The 19,634-nt window shown below is 37.9% G+C and overlaps 1 protein-coding gene across 4 annotated transcripts; it reads right to left on the bottom strand.

Moving 5' to 3' along the window:
• Window positions 1-16,350: 16,350 nt before the first annotated feature.
• LOC149387770 (uncharacterized) lies at window positions 16,351-19,633 on the bottom strand. 4 transcript variants are annotated; one of them, XM_089621864.1, is made up of 6 exons: window positions 19,281-19,633; window positions 18,873-18,933; window positions 18,370-18,567; window positions 17,811-17,861; window positions 17,232-17,429; window positions 16,351-17,141 (listed from the first exon to the last, which is right to left on the bottom strand). In XM_089621864.1, exons 1-6 carry the CDS (start codon window positions 19,436-19,438, stop codon window positions 16,557-16,559), a joined length of 1,251 nt encoding a protein of 416 aa, XP_089477990.1. In that variant the 5' UTR covers window positions 19,439-19,633; the 3' UTR covers window positions 16,351-16,556. The 4 variants fall into 4 exon arrangements, with proteins under 4 accessions (XP_089477990.1, XP_089477992.1, XP_089477993.1 ...); XM_089621866.1 differs by having other exon boundaries at window positions 18,370-18,495; XM_089621867.1 differs by having other exon boundaries at window positions 18,370-18,572; window positions 19,281-19,381.
• Between the last annotated feature and the right edge of the window lies 1 nt (window position 19,634).

The raw sequence follows: 19,634 nt of genomic DNA, 5'->3' as shown, positions 1-19,634 counted from the left end.
GTCGTCGCTCTCAATTTTTTCTCCATATCATGCGTTTTCATTTACTTGTCGCTTGTAAATCTTCATTTTTTTCTTTTGAGAAGTGCTGTTCGTAGTCCATCAGCGTTCGGCCCAAGGCAAAAATAATTGTGGGTCCCACCATTGTAGGTCCCACACATTTGCCTACAATCCCCCTACGCTGATGCGCTGATATGGACTGCGTTTATCAATGAGAAATTCCTCGTAGTACCACCAATAATAACTTTTTTCAATAATCCATTTTTGCCAAAAATACAAGTTGACCCCAAAAACAAATTTTACCTTTCACTTAAAATTTTCTTTTAATCTCACACTTACCTCTCCAAACTAATTAATAATCTCATTTAATACTATTTTATTATAACTATAATTAATAGAGAAATTGCCTCATCTACTATTAAAACAATAACTTTTTCCAATTTCCCACCAAAACTATAATTTGGCCAAAAATGTCACTAACTCATTTGTACAACTACCATTTTACCCTCAACTACATTTTTTCTTACAATCTCAAACCAACCCACACCAACTCATTTTAATGAGCAAATATTTAAGTCTGAAACATTTTCTCTTCATCTCTCTCTCTCTCTCTCTCTCTCTCTCTCCGTCGCGCTCTCTCTCTCTCTCTCCTGTAAATCTCGCCCAAGGTCGGTCACCCATGAAACCCCCACTCAAGCATTGAAACCCTCTGCTTCTAAAAATCCACACCCAAGCGTTGAAACCCTCACCCAAGCTATGAAATCGTGGCTTAGAAATCCTCGTCCAAGTTCAACCCCCCCACAACGTCCTCGCCCAAGTTCCGACCCCAGATCCTCGCTGAAACTAAAGCTCAAGGTTCGTTGTTTCTTCTTTTTTTAAAAAAATTGTGGTTTAAAAAGTTTTATGTCATTTTTATAGATTGTTTAAAGAGATTTAAATGTTCTGTTTGGTCAGGATATGTTCACTAGGTTTTCTGAAATCGTCAACGAAGTTCATTAATTGTAGACTTTAGATGTCAACAATGGACGTCAACTGTTGACATCTGAAGTCAACAAATAATGAACTTTGTTGACATCAATGTCAACAATGGATGGAAATTGTTGACGTCTAAAGTCAACAAATAATAAATATGCCTATGTTTTTTTACTCAGTGATGACCATATATATATATATATATATATATATATATATATATATATATATCAACACTTGACATCTATTTCAGGTTTTGTATAAGATTTTAATTAAATATTTTTGTCTACTAGGTGAGGCCATCTTCATTCGGCGAGTTTGAGGTAGTAGACAGAGATGGGATAATATATGCTGTTAATTTAGAAGATAAGACATGTTGATGTATGGCATACTCATAATTTTATTTGTCCACACGCAATCGCGGCTTGTCGAGTTCTTCCGCCTCAACACGAAGCACGTGCTACCGATAGGCCCAAAAAGAGAAGAATACCCTCTCTATGGGAGGACATTATTAGGCGCAAGTGTACATGTTGCGAGAAAATTGGCCACAATCGTCAAACATGTAATAATGCTACTCATCTGTCCACACAATAAAAAGAGAGAAGATGTCTTCTTGATTTCATACTTCTTTTGTTCATTTACACCTTTTTTAGTGTATGACTCTTGTTGATTTCATACTTTATTTGTGATTTCCGACTTAATTGTGTATGCATATTACCTTCCTTCAATTTAGATAGATTGTACAGATGTCAACAATAGACAGCAATTGTTGACATTGATGTCAACAATAGATAACAATAGACGGGTTTTGCTGACATCAATCGACAAAAAAAGCAAATGGACATCAATGTCATCATGTTTAACACAATAAATGAGTACTTAATCTATTACATGAACAAACCAAATGAAGAAGAAGTCATAAATGAGTACTTAAATATTACTTTAACCAACCAAAATAAAAAGTTTCATAATCATCATCCATCTCCATGTCTGATCCCACTTTGGTCGCTATTTTCACCGCCCCGTGTCTGTATAGGTCGATCGGGAACTTCTGTAGGTTTTTCTGCTGTGGCATGTTGGCGTAAGTTTTCGACTTTGAACCGCGCTGAACTGGTGTCTTCAATACCCAGGGCCAAGAGTGTTTCAGAGACTTGTAGCCGTCATCACTACGTACAACAAAGGATAGGCATGGTACTTGTTGACTTTAGATGTCAACAATTTCCATCCATTGTTGAGATTGATGTCAACAAAGTTCATTATTTGTTGACTTCAGATGTCAACAGTTGACGTCCATTGTTGACATCTAAAGTCTACAATTAATGAACTTCGTTGACGATTTCAGAAAACCTAGTGAACATATCCTGACCAAACAGTGTTGTCAATGGTGCCCACAAGAAGAGTTGTAGTCTTTATTTTGTACATTTGATGTAATAAAGTCTCATGAAGACTCTTGCTTGTAATTGCCTATCTATTCATTAATAAAGTTGAAACGTTCATTCATTCTTTCTTTGTTTGAAGCTTTATGATAAAACCTTAGTCTTTTAGTCCATAAACAAACTTAACAACTTACGAAAAGACAAATGTAGATTTGCATGAACAAACTCTTCGTAGTTTGCTTAAAACGATATATTCGCAATCTAAGGGTCAAAGGACTATTGACCTCAGTATGATTGTTAAAAGAATCTATGATGTCTGGTTATGAGGCATTGAGAGTTGGAGACTCTATAGTTCTTCTAGGTATCTTCCGAAGGTACTGAATTGACCAGTGCACTTCTAGAGACAATATAAGAACAAACCATTTAACCTCTTATGTCTCGAAGTCACTATGTATGAATTGCATCATGCTTACCTTAATCCTGAAATGAGACATGCCATTTCACACCTTAGTATTCTCATTTGAGAAAGTCAAAGTTCGGACTCACTATGTGATTCCGAACAAGGCCTATTGGTGAAGTACTAAGTTGTGAGTCTGTCATGAGTAACTTTGTGAAGTTCTCATAGATATGGAATTCATGTACAAGATTGCTGAAATGCAATGTATGTCACCTCATGCTTTGTTCCTTGGAGTGTGAATAAATGAACTGGCCAGTGTCCAAATTGAGTCCTGACTCTTTTGGATGAAACAATGTGACTTGTTAGCTCCTCGTCAATACATTGTTTCCAACTTATTCACAAGCGACAAAGGAGTTGAGGAAATAACAGCTAGAAGGGTAAAATGGTAATTTAGTAAATCCCGACTAGCTGATGACATTCATGAAGGGTAAACATAGATAATATTCAGTGGATCCGCTCATCATAATTAGGTCGAATTCTTGAGTAGAAAATAAATTCATTTGAACCGAGAGATTTTCAGTGTCAGCTCTTTAGTGGAGTCAGTTGGCATTAAGCTAAACTTGGAAAAGGTTTGTGAACTTTTGAGTCCAAGTGTTTAGCTCAAGCTTTGTTCATTTGGGTCCATGAGGTCACTGTCACGAATCACATCGATAGGAATTGTTAAACTGGAAGCTAAGTCAAAACAAGAACGAAAATTGTCGAAATGGTATTTTTGTCTTTTGAGACAAAGGATGAAATGAATGTCAATAAATTTTTGACAAGGTCATTTTATGACATGTTTCACTCGGCCATGACTTGATCATTGGGCCTTGTGAATTAATTTCATTTCATAAGAATTTTATTGAAAATTCTTATTGGGCCTTTTTCATGTTGTCATGAACAAATGGAAAAGCTTCTAGAAGCCTTTTCTAGAAGGCTATAGGCGCCCAACATACCCAAGAGATAGAGAGAATATTTTGTGCATAAATGTATGAAGATACTTGCCAAAAGAAAAAGAGGAAACAAATTTCCTCTAAGGGAAACAAGAGGTAGGCGCCCAAGTTGAGAAAGAAGCAAGGCAAGGAACAAAAAAGGAAACAAATCCAAGGCTTAATGAAGCCTACCTTGGCCGAGTGCATCATAGAGGAAAAGAGGAAATTGGCTCATGAATATGTGATATTCTATAGAAGAGGAAACTACCTTATTGAAGGTGAGACCTCTCCTATAAATAGGAGCCTCATTCTTCTCATTTTTCTCATTCAACATAAGTTAGAGATTGAGAGACTCTCTCTCTAGACATTGTTGGCCGAAAATCCTCTCTCTCTCTCTCTCTAGTTTATTTTCGATTTTTTCTTGTCTTGGCACCTAGGTCCTCACTCGACCTAGTGTTTAGCTCTGCGACTTCAAGACTTGTTCTTAAGTCGTAGTGTTTAAAAGTGCCCACTCACTGATTCCTTCTTTTCGAGTGATTTAGTGATAGAAACTTTCGTGGTTGCTCGAGGTGCCGATGAAAGAAAGAGAGACGTGCTGCGAGGGGAGACGAGCGTTGCAAACTTTCCAAAAGCTTCTTCAAAGTTCAAGCTTCAAGAAAGGTTAGTAAACTTCTAGCTCATATTGGTTTTTTAATTACATGTACTTGCTCTCTTGTCTAGGTTAGTAAAAACTGTTTTACTTGTAAAAGAAAATTTTTAAAATTTCGCCGCTTACCGAAGCGTTAATTATTTTCTCAAATCCTAGATCGATTCCAACAAATGGTATCAGAGCTATGGTCAAAGATTAGCATGTACATGTTTTTAAAATTATGAGCTTGAAAATCGTTTTCGAAAGTTTACTAATTTTGTGACAAGTTAGAATTGTAATCTTAGTTTTTTTTTAATTTAATGCTCTTGTCTTTAAATTAAAAAGCATGTTGATTTTCTATGAGTTTGGGATGTTTTTAAAACACATTAGAATCAGTTCTAAAAGTTTTTAATTTTTTATATTGAAAAACGTGTTTTAAAGGTTTGAGAAATTTCGAGTAAAATTTTGTGACTAGTTTTGATATCTTGCTAGTTTCTTATTTTTACTTGAATCGTTTTATTCTATGTTATTATTTCTTTTATTCTATGTTATTATCCTGCTAATAAAACACAAATAAAAGCTTTAAACAACATCTTAAAACGTTCCGTTACACTCGATTCTTTTTCGCACCTAAAAAGGACCAAGCTTTAATTTATTTCTTTTTCTTCGAGCTGGAGTAAACCCGCATTAAAAGTGGCATAACTCTCTTCTCAGAAATCGAAATTTAATGATTTTTGAATCAAATTAAAGCTCTGTCTGTCCTCTGTCCAATGCCACCAGTTTCGGCTCAAAAGGACATTGGAGCCGCCAGATATGGCGATTTTACTCCGAGGTGCGCGGCTGTCTGAAACTCCAGTTTTTTAGAAATCCGGATTTTCAAACCCCACTACCATGAGTTATAGAACTCTAATGAGAAAATTTTCTTGAGCAAAAATGTTTTTCATATGATTATAAACATGATGTGTAAGATTAAAATGTTTTGATTTTTGAAAGTTTAATTGAAATTGAATTTTTACAAAACTAGTTTGAATTTTGAAAAACCGTTTTCACTTTCAAACTTGAAAATATTTTGTCATCCAAATCAAATAAATTTTCAAAATGTTTTCAAAACTATATCTATATCACATATGTTCAAAATCTATATGCTCTTGAAAATTTGAGTGGGAGGTCTCCTTGTAGACAAGCCGAAAAATAAAAAGATGTGTAATCTCAAACTTTCAAGTGTTCGAGTGAGTTGAAGTTCACACTTCCCTCACGCACTTTCCCGAAATAGAAAATAGGAAAAGATCGAGTATGTACCTTGTGCCTTTATGCACTAATACTGCTCTGAACATGTCGATCTAGGATTCTCTTCTAGTTGTCCGCTCTGTCGCTCTCTAACTAGGAAATCTGTTTCCGAACTTATAAGAGTCGATGAACCAACTCCAAAAACTAAGTGGGAGGGTTATATTCGTTGTTTGTAACCCACGATCCCCAACACTAATGAAAGATGCAATAACGTGGGACTAAGAGCCGCTCTTGCGACCCTCACTTAAATGTGAGTACTCCAAGGCGTTATTGCTTCGATCATTGCTCAATGAGCTACGTCCGAGAGTGATGCAATGATGACAAGGCCTCCCCTTGGGGGATTGTTTTTCAAAGCTGATTTTTTGGACTAAGTGGTTGGTTGCACACTTAGGCTCAATCCCTAGTATCCTCCCTTGAGGCTCTGCGAAAGGATGTGAGTGATCAAACCAATTTAAAAGGTGGCTAGTCAAAGCTGATGTATTGACATCTTGGCTAAGCATTAATGATGTATCATTTACTTATAAAAGTAGATTTTTTGCGGCCTTCTCTTGAGGGAGTAAATTATCGTTTAGTTTATAACACCTTTGGATTTTATAAAAGTCTTAATAAAACTTAAATCCTAAACCAAAGACTAATCATAAACTTGTTTCAACTTTTATAGACAATATGTCTCTCAACCCTCTCTCTACAATTCTTTCCTCGAATAAACTCGAAGGCGACAATTACGTCGACTGGAAACGTAACCTCGACATAGTCCTTACTGTCGACAAGCACAAATGGGTCCTCACCACCCCCTGTCCTCAAACGAATGAAGATTCGACGCAAGAGGAGAAAGACGCCCTGGCGGCCTGGCTTCGATCCGATGAGATTGCGAGATGCTATATTTTGGCATCGATGAACAATGTGTTGCAACAACAACATCGTGATTATGAAACTGCCACCGATATGCCCTACAATCTCCATGAGATGTTTGAAGGGCAAGGACGTCAAGCTAGGCAACAAGCGGTCTGGCAATTCATGAACTGTCGTATGAAGGCTGGAACTCCCGTTAGAGATCATATGATGCTGATCATTAGCTATCTCAACGAGATGGAGATTCTTGGATCTGAGATTGATGGGAAGACTAAAATAGATATGATCTTGGAAACTCTCCCCGAAACCTTTGATACCTTCAAGTTGAATTATTCCATGAACAAGCTAGAGTACACTGTTACCGAGCTCAAGAAGGAACTTCAAACCGCTGAGGCACTCACTAAGAAAAAGAGGGCTCAAGGAGAAGTACATGCTACTGCCTCCACCTCTGGATCTAAGAAGAGACCTCGCAACGCCAAGAAGAAGAACCAACCTAAGGTTCACACGAAGAAGAAGGTGCCAAAGGCTCCGAAGGTGGACAAGTCTAACGACAAGTGCCACCACTGCAACGAGCCTGGTCACTGGCGTAGGAACTGTCCTGCCTACCTCAAAACCAAAGCAAAAGGTATTGTACTTGTTACTGAAGCCTGTTTAGTAGCTGATAATGTATCATCGTGGATTATTGACTCCGCTGCTACTAACCATATTTGCTGCTCCTTGACTGGTTTCAGGAAAAGCAAAAGCTTAGAGGATGGCGACTTCTGCTTCAAGTGGGGTGATGAGAGCGTGGTGTCTGCGAAGGCTGTGGGATCCGTGACGCTATCTTTTGAAGATCGAACTTTAAATTTGAATAATGTTTATTATGTTCCTTCCTTTGGGAAAAACCTAGTATCTGTTGCTCAACTTTTCGAGCAAGATTATTATTTAAAGTTTATAAAGAATGGAATTCGTATTTCTTTTTCTAATTCTTTCGTCACTGATGCATGTATGAAGAATGGTCTTTTTTACATCTATCCCACTCAACCTTCTCTTTTAGACACCGAAATAGATAACGATCTAATTAGGGAGCCAAAGAGGATCAAACTTTCTGAATCATCCGATCTAACAAAATCAACATACCTCTGGCACTTAAGACTTGGTCATATCAGTCTAGATAGGATTAAGAGACTTGTGAGGGATGGTCCACTCCAAGCCTCTGCAATAGGTTCACTACCTACTTGTGAATCCTGTATAGAAGGAAAAATGACTAAGCGACCTTTCTCCGATAAGGGTCGAAGAGCCACTGAGTTGCTGGAACTAATACATTCTGATGTATGTGGTCCGCTCAACCAACAGGCACGTGGAGGATACGAATACTTCGTTACCTTCACTGATGATTACTCAAGATATGGGTTTGTCTATTTGCTTAAACACAAATCCGAGACCTTTAACGTATTTAAGGTCTTTAGGGCTTTAGTGGAAAAGCAAACTGGCAAAGTGATCAAAACCCTTCGATCTGATCGAGGTGGTGAGTATATGTCTGGAGAGTTCGATGACTTTCTTAAAGAAGAAGGTATCGCTTCTCAGCTTACCGCACCTGGCACACCTCAACAAAACGGAGTGTCAGAGAGAAGGAACCGAACTCTAATGGAGATGGTTAGATCAATGATGAGTTACTCATCATTCCCTCCTTCCTTTTGGGGATATGCCCTCGAAACAGCCGCCTACATTCTGAACCAAGTTCCGTCCAAAACGGTCCCTGGTACTCCTTATGAACGATGGACTGGCCGTAAAGTGAATCTTGGCCGCATCCGAATTTGGGGTTGCCCTGCACACGTGCTGAGGCAAAAGACTAGCAAGTTGGCTAGTAGGTCAGAATTGTGCCTGTTTGTAGGATATCCGAAGGAAACCAAAGGTTTTACTTTCTATAGTCCCGAGGACGATAAGACTTTCGTTAGCACGAATGCTCGTTTCCTCGAGGAGGACTTTATGAAAGATGCGAAACCTAGAAGCAAAATTGTGCTTGAAGAAAAGTTGGGTGAGGAAGCTTCTACCTCATCTGTAAGAACTGTTCTTACCCCAACTGAAACACAACCTAACTCATCAGAATCTCGTCAAGTAGTACTTAGACGTAGTGGGAGGGCTACTCAAAAGCCTGACAGGTACATGTCTTATGGAGACTCTCTTGTAGCCGTCTCCGACATGGATGACCCTGTTTCCTATAGCCAAGCGATGGCTTGTTCTGAATCAAACCTTTGGCTTGACGCCATGAAAGTTGAAATGCACTCGATGTATGTCAACAAAGTCTGGAAACTTGTAGACCTTCCTGAAGGGATTAAACCCGTAGGGTGTGAGTGGATATACAAGAAGAAAATGGGTCCTGATGGGAACGTCGAGACGTTCAAAGCACGACTTGTGGCGAAGGGTTATACCCAACAAGAAGGGATTGACTATGAAGAAACCTTCTCGCCAGTCGCAATGCTTAAATCCATCCGCATACTCCTATCCATAGCTGCAGCTCTCGACTATGAGATCTGGCAAATGGATGTCAAGACAGCCTTTCTGAATGGCAATCTTGACGAGCGCATTTACATGGCTCAACCAGACGGTTTCGTGGATAAAGGTCAAGAGACCAAGGTTTGTGAGTTGCTTAAATCCATTTATGGACTAAAGCAAGCATCTAGGTCATGGAATATTAGATTCGATGAAACTGTAAAGAGCTTCGGCTTTGAACAGTCAATAGATGAGCCTTGTGTTTACAAGTTAATACACGAAGGCAAAGTTGTGTTTCTGGTACTATATGTCGATGATATACTACTCATTGGTAATGACGTGGGTAAGTTATCTGAGGTTACCAGGAAATCCACTTCGGGATCTGTGTTCATCCTTAATGGTGGAGCTGTTGTGTGGAGAAGTATTAAGCAATCTTGCATTGCTGACTCCACAATGGAAGCAGAATATGTGGCTGCTTGTGAAGCATCCAAAGAGGCTGTATGGCTTAGAAAGTTCCTTAAGTATTTGGAAGTTGTTCCAAACGTCGACGAGCCCATGACCCTTTATTGTGATAATAGTGGGGCTGTCGCTAACTCAAAGGAACCTAGAAGCCATAAGCGCTCTAAGCATATTGAGAGGAAATACCATTTGATTCGAGAGATCGTGCAGCGCGGAGACGTGGAAGTGAAGAAGATCTCAACGATGGACAACCTCGCAGATCCATTCACCAAGGCCCTAGCGAACAAGGTCTTCGACCAACATCGTGAGGGATTAGGCATGAAGGACTACACACACCTTCTTTGAGTCAAGTGGGAGTTTGTTGTCAATGGTGCCCACAAGAAGAGTTGTAGTCTTTATTTTGTACATTTGATGTAATAAAGTCTCATGAAGACTCTTGCTTGTAATTGCCTATCTATTCATTAATAAAGTTGAAACGTTCATTCATTCTTTCTTTGTTTGAAGCTTTATGATAAAACCTTAGTCTTTTAGTCCATAAACAAACTTAACAACTTACGAAGAGACAAATGTAGATTTGCATGAACAAACTCTTCGTAGTTTGCTTAAAACGATATATTCGCAATCTAAGGGTCAAAGGACTATTGACCTCAGTATGATTGTTAGAAGAATCTATGATGTCTGGTTATGAGGCATTGAGAGTTGGGGACTCTATAGTTCTTCTAGGTATCTTCCGAAGGTATTGAATTGACCAGTGCACTTCTAGAGACAATATAAGAACAAACCATTTAACCTCTTATGTCTCGAAGTCACTATGTATGAATTGCATCATGCTTACCTTAATCCTGAAATGAGACATGCCATTTCACACCTTAGTATTCTCATTTGAGAAAGTCAAAGTTCGGACTCACTATGTGATTCCGAACAAGGCCTATTGGTGAAGTACTAAGTTGTGAGTCTGTCATGAGTAACTTTGTGAAGTTCTCATAGATATGGAATTCATGTACAAGATTGCTGAAATGCAATGTATGTCACCTCATGCTTTGTTCCTTGGAGTGTGAATAAATGAACTGGCCAGTGTCCAAATTGAGTCCTGACTCTTTTGGATGAAACAATGTGACTTGTTAGCTCCTCGTCAATACATTGTTTCCAACTTATTCACAAGCGACAAAGGAGTTGAGGAAATAACAGCTAGAAGGGTAAAATGGTAATTTAGTAAATCCCGACTAGCTGATGACATTCATGAAGGGTAAACATAGATAATATTCAGTGGATCCGCTCATCATAATTAGGTCGAATTCTTGAGTAGAAAATAAATTCATTTGAACCGAGAGATTTTCAGTGTCAGCTCTTTAGTGGAGTCAGTTGGCATTAAGCTAAACTTGGAAAAGGTTTGTGAACTTTTGAGTCCAAGTGTTTAGCTCAAGCTTTGTTCATTTGGGTCCATGAGGTCACTGTCACGAATCACATCGATAGGAATTGTTAAACTGGAAGCTAAGTCAAAACAAGAACGAAAATTGTCGAAATGGTATTTTTGTCTTTTGAGACAAAGGATGAAATGAATGTCAATAAATTTTTGACAAGGTCATTTTATGACATGTTTCACTCGGCCATGACTTGATCATTGGGCCTTGTGAATTAATTTCATTTCATAAGAATTTTATTGAAAATTCTTATTGGGCCTTTTTCATGTTGTCATGAACAAATGGAAAAGCTTCTAGAAGCCTTTTCTAGAAGGCTATAGGCGCCCAACATACCCAAGAGATAGAGAGAATATTTTGTGCATAAATGTATGAAGATACTTGCCAAAAGAAAAAGAGGAAACAAATTTCCTCTAAGGGAAACAAGAGGTAGGCGCCCAAGTTGAGAAAGAAGCAAGGCAAGGAACAAAAAAGGAAACAAATCCAAGGCTTAATGAAGCCTACCTTGGCCGAGTGCATCATAGAGGAAAAGAGGAAATTGGCTCATGAATATGTGATATTCTATAGAAGAGGAAACTACCTTATTGAAGGTGAGACCTCTCCTATAAATAGGAGCCTCATTCTTCTCATTTTTCTCATTCAACATAAGTTAGAGATTGAGAGACTCTCTCTCTAGACATTGTTGGCCGAAAATCCTCTCTCTCTCTCTAGTTTATTTTCGATTTTTTCTTGTCTTGGCACCTAGGTCCTCACTCGACCTAGTGTTTAGCTCTGCGACTTCAAAACTTGTTCTTAAGTCGTAGTGTTTAAAAGTGCCCACTCACTGATTCCTTCTTTTCGAGTGATTTAGTGATAGAAACTTTCGTGGTTGCTCGAGGTGCCGAGGAAAGAAAGAGAGACGTGCTGCGAGGGGAGACGAGCGTTGCAAACTTTCCAAAAGCTTCTTCAAAGTTCAAGCTTCAAGAAAGGTTAGTAAACTTCTAGCTCATATTGGTTTTTTAATTACATGTACTTGCTCTCTTGTCTAGGTTAGTAAAAACTGTTTTACTTGTAAAAGAAAATTTTTAAAATTCCGCCGCTTACCGAAGCGTTAATTATTTTCTCAAACCCTAGATCGATTCCAACAAACAGAACATTTAAATCTCTTTAAACAATCTATAAAAATGACATAAAACTTTTTAAACCACAATTTTTTTTAAAAAGGAAGAAACAACGAACCTTGAGCTTTAGTTTCTGCGAGGATCTGGGGTCGGAACTTGGGCGAGGACGTTGTGGGGGGGTTGAACTTGGACGAGGATTTCTGAGCCACGATTTCATAGCTTGGGTGAGGGTTTCAACGCTTGGGTGTGGATTTTTAGAAGCAGAGGGTTTCAATGCTTGAGTGGGGGTTTCATGGGTGACCGACCTTGGGCGAGATTTACAGGAGAGAGAGAGAGAGAGAGAGAGAGGGGGACGGAGAGAGAGAGAGAGATGAAGAGAAATGTTTCAGACTTAAATATTTGCTCATTAAAACGAGTTTGTGTGGGTTGGTTTGAGATTGTAAGAAAAAATGTAGTTGAGGGTAAAATGGTAGTTGTACAAATGAGTTAGTGGTATTTTTGGCCAAATTATGGTTTTTGTGGAAAATTGGAAAAAGTTATTGTTTTGGTAGTAGATGAGGCAATTTATCTAATTAATAACCTCATTTAATATCATTTGTTCATTTATCATTTAATATAACTTGTTCATCTATCATCTCTCTCTCGTCATTCTCTCTGCTAAAAATAACCTCAAAACCAAAAGAGAACCAAAACCCTAGATTTGAGCTCACTCAATCCTTGCCAAAGTTGAGCTGACTCAAACCCTTGGATTTGAGCTCCGACACGCTCAAGGAAGCACGACCAAAGCTCATAGATCCGGTCACAAAGAAGAACGTAGCTCCGACCAAGCACGTAGCTTCGATCCTCGCCAAAGGTTGGTTTTTTTTGTTTTTTCAAACTTTTCCTTAGTTTTTTGGTATGTTTATTCTGGGTCTGTTTGAGATTGGCCAAAAACCGAGACTCTTTTTGTTCTGGGCAATTTTTATTATTTTTAGGCGAAGTTCATCAGTTGTTGACATCAGATGTCAACAGTTGCGCAACTGTTGACATTTGATGTCAAGAACCGATGAACTTCGTTGATAGTAATGTAATCGAAGTTCATCAGTTGTTGACATTAGATGTCAACAGTTGACGTCAACTGTTGAAATCTGATGTCAACTGTTGACATTGGAAGGCAACTGTTGACATATACTTTTGACATCTGAAGTCAACATTTATTAACTATGCCTTTGTTTCTCGTTTTTTTGTACGCAGTGATGACGGATATTTATTTATTATTCAAGCACAATGGTACTTGGGTTGAACCTGATCGGGATATTCCCCCAGAGGGGGAAAATATCATAGTTGGTCCGCCGGAACACACAGTGCGTGCCGCCGGTAAGCCAAAAAAGAGAAGAATACCCTCTCAAGGGTAGGAAGTTAGGAGGCGCAAGTGTGCGCGTTGTGGAGTACTTGGTCACAATCGTTAAACATGCAGTAGTGCTACTCGATTGTCCATGGATTAATTTTTTTTATTGTTTTGTTGATTTCGGACTAGTTTATGCATTTCAAACTTCGTTTCTTTAATTCCACACTTTTTTAATGTATGCCGCTTTTTGAATTCATTACACTTTTGTTTAAACTGTGAGTTCTTAGTTCTTTTTAGTGTATGACTCTTTTTGAATTCATTACTCCTTTGTTCAGACTGTGAGTTCTTCTTTTGTCTACAGTTGATGTACATTGCTGACATTGATGTCAACTGTTGACATCAATGTCAACTGTAGACATCAACTGTTGACATTGCTATCCATAAAATTCATTCAAAAGGTTGTCTAAAATTCAAGTTTAAAGGATGTCATGAAATGCAATGTCAAGCGTGGAAAAAAGATAAAGAGTACGTGAACAAACCAAAATAAAAAGACATAAAGATAAAAAGTTTCCTAATTGTCATCAATCTCAATGTCCGATCCAACGTGTGTCGTTAACTTCACCGCCCCGTATCGGTATAAATAGATTGCGAAATTTTGTCGGTACATGTTACGTCCACAACCTTCTCTTCTGGAATATACTTCTTCCAGCCCTGAAAACCACAACAAATAGAACTAAACTCAGGGAGGGAACATTAAAAAAAAAAACTTTAAAATAGCAACAATTAACATAAACTGTTGACATTCAAGTCAACAGTTGATGTCAATTGTTGACTTAAATGTCAACAGTTTATGTCAATTGTTGACATTGAAGTCAACAATTAAGATTAATTGTTGACATTGAAGTCAACAATTAAGATCAATTGTTGACATTGACGTCAACAATAGGTATTAATTGTTGACTGCAATGTCAACAGTTGATGTCAAGTGTTGACTTCAATGTGAACATTTGATGGTAATTATAGACCATCTCAACAAAAAATTCACACAATTTCAGGTTTAATCAGTATTCAATTCCACAATTTCAAATGCACACATACCACAATTCATCCTAAGATACCATAATGTACACATACCACAATTTCAAATGCACAGATTCCACAATCAAAATTCAATTCCACAATCAAAATGCAATTCACATTCCACAACTTTGAGCAATTTCTCATATGTATTTGACGTCTAATGCACTTTCTCATATGCAATTGTTGACGTTTAATGTCAACAGTTGCCTTCCAATGTCAACAATGTCAACATTAGACGTCAATTGTTAACGCTAATGTCAGCAGTTGCCTTCCAATGTCAATAATTGGTGTCAATTATTAACATTAGATGTCAACAGTTGACGTCTACAGTTGACATTAGATGTCAATAGTTGACATTAGATGTCAATAGTTGACGTCAACTGTTGACATCTAATGTCAACAACTGATGCACTTCGATGACATTACTATCAACGAAGTTCATCGGTTGTTGTCATCAGATGTCAACAGTTGCGTCAACTGTTGACATCTGATGTTAACAACTGATGAACTTCGCCTAAAAACAATAAAAATTGCCCATAACAAAAAGAGTCTCGTTTTTTGGTCAATCTCAAACATACCCAGAATAAACATACTCAAAAACCAAGGAAAAGTTTGAACAAACAAAAAAAAACTAACCACCTTAGGCGAGGATCGGAGCTACGTGCTTGGTCGGAGCTACGTTCTTCGTCGTGACTGGATCTATTAGCTTTGGTAGTGCTTCCTTGAGCGTGTCAGAGCTCAAATCCAAGGGTTTGGGTCAGCTCAACTTTGGCAAGGATTGAGTGAGCTCAACTCTAGGATTTTGGTTCTCTTTTGGTTTTGAGGTTATTTTTAGCAGAGAGAATGACGAGAGAGAGAGAGATGATAGATGAACAAGTTATATTAAATGATAAATAAACAAATGATATTAAATGAGGTTATTAATTATATATATAATAAAATGGTATTAAATGAGGTTATTAATTAGTTTGGAGATGGTAGGTGTGAGATTGAAAGAAAATTTTAAGTGGGGGGTAAAATTGATTTTTCACAAATGGTCAACTTGTATTTTTAACCAAAATTATGTTTTGGTGGATTATTGAAAAAAGTTAGTGAAAATGTAGTACTTTTCCGCAATTTCTCTAAGGGAAAATAACACATTTATACCCTGTGTTTTAGTGAAATGTCGAGTTTAACCCTCGGTTTTCAAAAATGTCGAGTTCATACCCTCTGTTTAACTAAAATGACAAAATTATACCATCTGTTTAACTAAAATGACGAAATTATACCCTGAAATGAATAACAGCGTCACAAATCTCTCTTTCATTGATACTAACTCTTATATAAGAAAAATCAAATCAAATCTAAATCAGTGCCCTAACTTCCAAATTCTCAATTTTGAAATAAAAATAGCCTTAAATTGAAATTAAATAATAAAACTCATACCTCCTAAGAAATGACTTCATTCCGTATTCGAATTGTAACTCTAAATCCTGGATTCTCTGTTCGAATATGCGATTTTATGACTATCAACTATCGATGTTTACCTCTTTGCATCTTTCTGTGTTCTTCACGATTAAGAGACTGTTCTTTATTTTTTTAGTTTTTAAATAAATTACATATATGGCGCGAATGAATAAAGATAATTTGTGTTTATATATAAATATTATAGTCAACGTCAATGAAAAGTCAATAAAAAGAATATTCGTGACACTGTTGTCTATTTCAGGGTATAATTTCGTCATTTTAGTTAAACAAATGGTATAATTTCATCATTTTAGTTAAACAGAGGGTATGAACTCGACATTTTTGAAAACCGAGGGTTAAACTCGACATTTCACTAAAACACATAATATAAATGTGGTATTTTCCCTTTCTCTAATCACTCTATAGCTCAAAATTTAGAGTCATGGTCTTTTTTTTTTAATATATAAATTTTAGTCTTCAAAATTCAAACTAGCATTATAACCAAAAACGCTACAAAAAAACACAAAAACACAAAAAACAATTTTTTTTTTTACAGTATTAGCTCATAAATTGAATTTCATATAATACCACACATAATTTGTTAAACTTCTGCTAGTTCTTTACTTTGTCTCGTGATTGATTTACATTCGATTAATAATAATTCCGGCTTTGCTTTTCCCAAAACCAAGTTAGAAGTTAGAAACACTAAAATGTACGCACATGTTCAAAAACACCAAAAAACTAAAGCCCAAAAACCGGCCTAACTAACTCTGGTCACCAAAGAAAAGCCTCCTCGGCGGACTTGATGCGGTCCTTGACCACCCGTATCTGAGCCTCCAGCGAGGCGCGGCCCCGCTCGTTCTCCGCCATCAGCATCGTCAGCGTCGCCAGCTGGCACCGCAGCGTGTCCCTGTCCCCGTCGAGCCGCCCCATCTCCCCCTCCAGCGCCGCCACCGCCGCCCTCTCGCGCTCCAAATGCGGGCCCGCCTCCAGCGCCGCCCTCACGCCTGCCTCGAGCCCCGAGACGCGGGCCGGGCCCGCCGCCCCGCTGGCCTCGTCCCAGAGCTGCCCGAGCCGGGCCCGCTTCTCCTCGTCCGCCGCCACGTCACCGTACCTCGTCGACCGCATGAAGTGTAGGAGCTCCCCGACTGTCTCGTACACGAATTGGCGCCACCTGGCGGACGTTCCCTCGCACTCGGCCAGGCCGGGGTTTTCGAGGCACTCTTCCTCGAGCAACGTGGCGTGTCGCCTCGGGATCTTTGCCAGGCCCCGAAAGTCAACTAGTTCGTCGTCGTTGGGTTTGACTTTGAAACCGGTCGGGGCAGTTTCCCGAGCTTTATTGTCTTGCGGAGCTATCACCTAGAAGAACAGCGTATGATGTTTTGCTGCTCGGGAGATCGAACAACTTTTCTTTTTGTGGTGGATGGGTTGAAACTTGAAAGTACTTACTTGAATTTGGGGGGACGTGATACCACGAGCTTTAGAACATTTTCGGTGGTGGAGCTCCAACATCTTTGTCCCATGTTTTTGATTGTCGGCTGGGACGATTGTACCACAGACGTGACACTTTCCACACGTTTGAGGTGCGTCGAGAACACGCTCGAAATATGTCCACAATTTTGATCGAGTACTTTTGTAGCACTTAGGCTGCACGACTCGAAGCAATTAGGCGATTACAAATTTTGAATTTCGACCAAATGTATATAAATAAATAAAAAGATGTTTCATAGTTATTTTTTTCTGAAATGTTTTATGTGAATTATATGTATACGGAAAGAAGTATCATCTTTTTAAGTGAGCTTATAAAGCTTTTTAATTGATAAAATTTTGTTTTTGCTCTTATAAAAAAGGAGCTTCACAGATCACAACATCGTCAAGATTTCAACTTTAAAATATCATGTCTATTCACTTTAAATGTAGATAATGAAAGTTCGAATTCGGTTTCTAACAAGTGCAGTGACTTTATTTTTCGAATCATGATCATGCTCCTGTTATTTACTTATTTATTTATCTAAGTCTTGATCGTACCTTGTTTTTTAAGTCATTATCATGCCTTTGTGCTAGGTCAGTCCTAACAGCCTGAACTTAAGCGCCCAAACACAAACACACACAGACAAAAAAAAAAGAATTAGAGAAATCATTTCGCAAAGACAGGAAATGGAAAGGCAGAACCAAAATTATGGCATTCAATTGTTTCGGCTAACTGAGAAATCATTTTGGGATTTGAAGTTAAATTATCTAATGCAACGAAAATAACTCTACTACTTAACTGCCTTACCTTCCGAAATTCAATTCAACATATTTTCGGCATAATGCTTTCCATCTATACACTTGAAAGCAATAATTTTTTTGTTCAAAAACCAATCATCACCTATGCCATGAACAACAACCCTAAGGTTATGGCAAAAGATCCCAAAGATATAATTTCTTCTAGCTTTTTTTTTCTACCTCAAAATATTTCAAAATGACACCTCTAAGTGTAGGAAACAAAATAACTAATAAAGAAACTGATTCCATATGATAAAGCCGACCTCAGTACAGATCTGAAAAAATTTCTTCTACGGTCAATGAGCTTGAAAGTACTTACTCGATTTTGGGTGACCACAACACCACCAGCTTTTGAACATTTTCGGTAGTGGACCTCCAACATCTTTGTTCCATGTCTTTTATTGTCGGCCGGGACGATTGTACCACAAATGTGACACTTTCCACACTTTTGAGGGGCATCAAGAACACGGTCGAAATATTTCCACAATTCCGATCGAGTTTTTCGGTGGTACTTGGGCTGCACTACTCAAAGCTATTACCTTAAACCATTGTGCAAAGACTACAACTTTCATTGATGACGAAAATTTTGAATGTCAATCAAATACAAAGTCAACATATTTCCACAATTCGGATCGAGTCCTTTTGTGGTACTTCGGCTACACTGCTCAAAGCTAATACCTTAAAACATTGTGCAAGAACTACAATTTTGTATAATATTATTTAATTAGTAATTTTATTTTACCCAAAATTTTTATATTAGTCCCTGGTTTCAACCACACAAGTTTTAACAATACACAATGTTGAGTTCAATAAAAACCCTACCTTTGTCTCGTTCAGGGAACCACATGATATTTCAGCTCTCTCTTCATACACAGTAGAGGACCTGAATCACAATTAATGAAATGAACATTCATTTATTATATCTTTCTTGAGAACCAAACAATCATATGTCATAGATAAACCTCATTGTAGCTGCAATACAATTTTTGGGAATTTGTTGTACACAACGGGTTTTATTTTCGGTTAAAAAAAAAATTTGGGCAAGTACCAAGGACTCTTCAATCTGAACCAAAACGAAGATCTGTTGACAATGTGACTTACTAGGACCCAAAAAGTTCCAACCTTTATATATATGAACCACAAGAAACTGATAAACCCTTGATGAACCAAAACATAGATCATTATATTAAGAATTACTGACCCTAAATATATTGTATATTGAAAATAAACCTGGAACGCTGTGGGATTGAGGGTGTGGCAGGTTGTCCATTTTCAGGATCTGATTTCTCCTCCTCTTCTTCTTCTTCTTCTTCTGGCGTTGCTCTCTCTAGGGATTCGGTTTTTACTTTCACTTCAATTTTTCCAATTTCAACCTTTTCAATTTTCATATTTCACCGGAGCACAGATAAACAAGAGAGGGAAAGTGAATAATGGACGGAGTCGAGGGGGAGTAAATTAATGTTAATTCTGCCAAGTTCATTGGGATCTCAGACAAAGAAGGGAAAAACAGCATATCTTAATTATCTTTTTGAACATCATTCACATAATAAACTATCGTTATTTTGAACAAAAGAAAGTGAAAAA

The sequence above is a fragment of the Urtica dioica genome, chromosome 8 (assembly GCF_054948205.1).
Source record: "Urtica dioica subsp. dioica isolate 48M chromosome 8, U.dioica_male_clone48M_v1_H2, whole genome shotgun sequence".
Classification (NCBI taxonomy): Eukaryota; Viridiplantae; Streptophyta; class Magnoliopsida; order Rosales; family Urticaceae; genus Urtica; species Urtica dioica.
This window is presented reverse-complemented; position numbering and strand designations above follow the sequence as displayed.

Bases quoted from the DNA above. Each gene is read 5' to 3' on its own strand.
- LOC149387770 (XM_089621864.1), bottom strand. From the start codon at position 19,438: ATGAAAATTGAAAAGGTTGAAATTGGAAAAATTGAAGTGAAAGTAAAA. The intron at 18,934-19,280 runs GTTTATTTTCAA...ATTGTGATTCAG, and splicing joins TCAATCCCACAGCGTTCCAG to GTCCTCTACTGTGTATGAAG. The intron at 17,862-18,369 runs GTAAGTACTTTC...GCTTAAGTTCAG, and splicing joins TTGTGGTCACCCAAAATCGA to GCTGTTAGGACTGACCTAGC.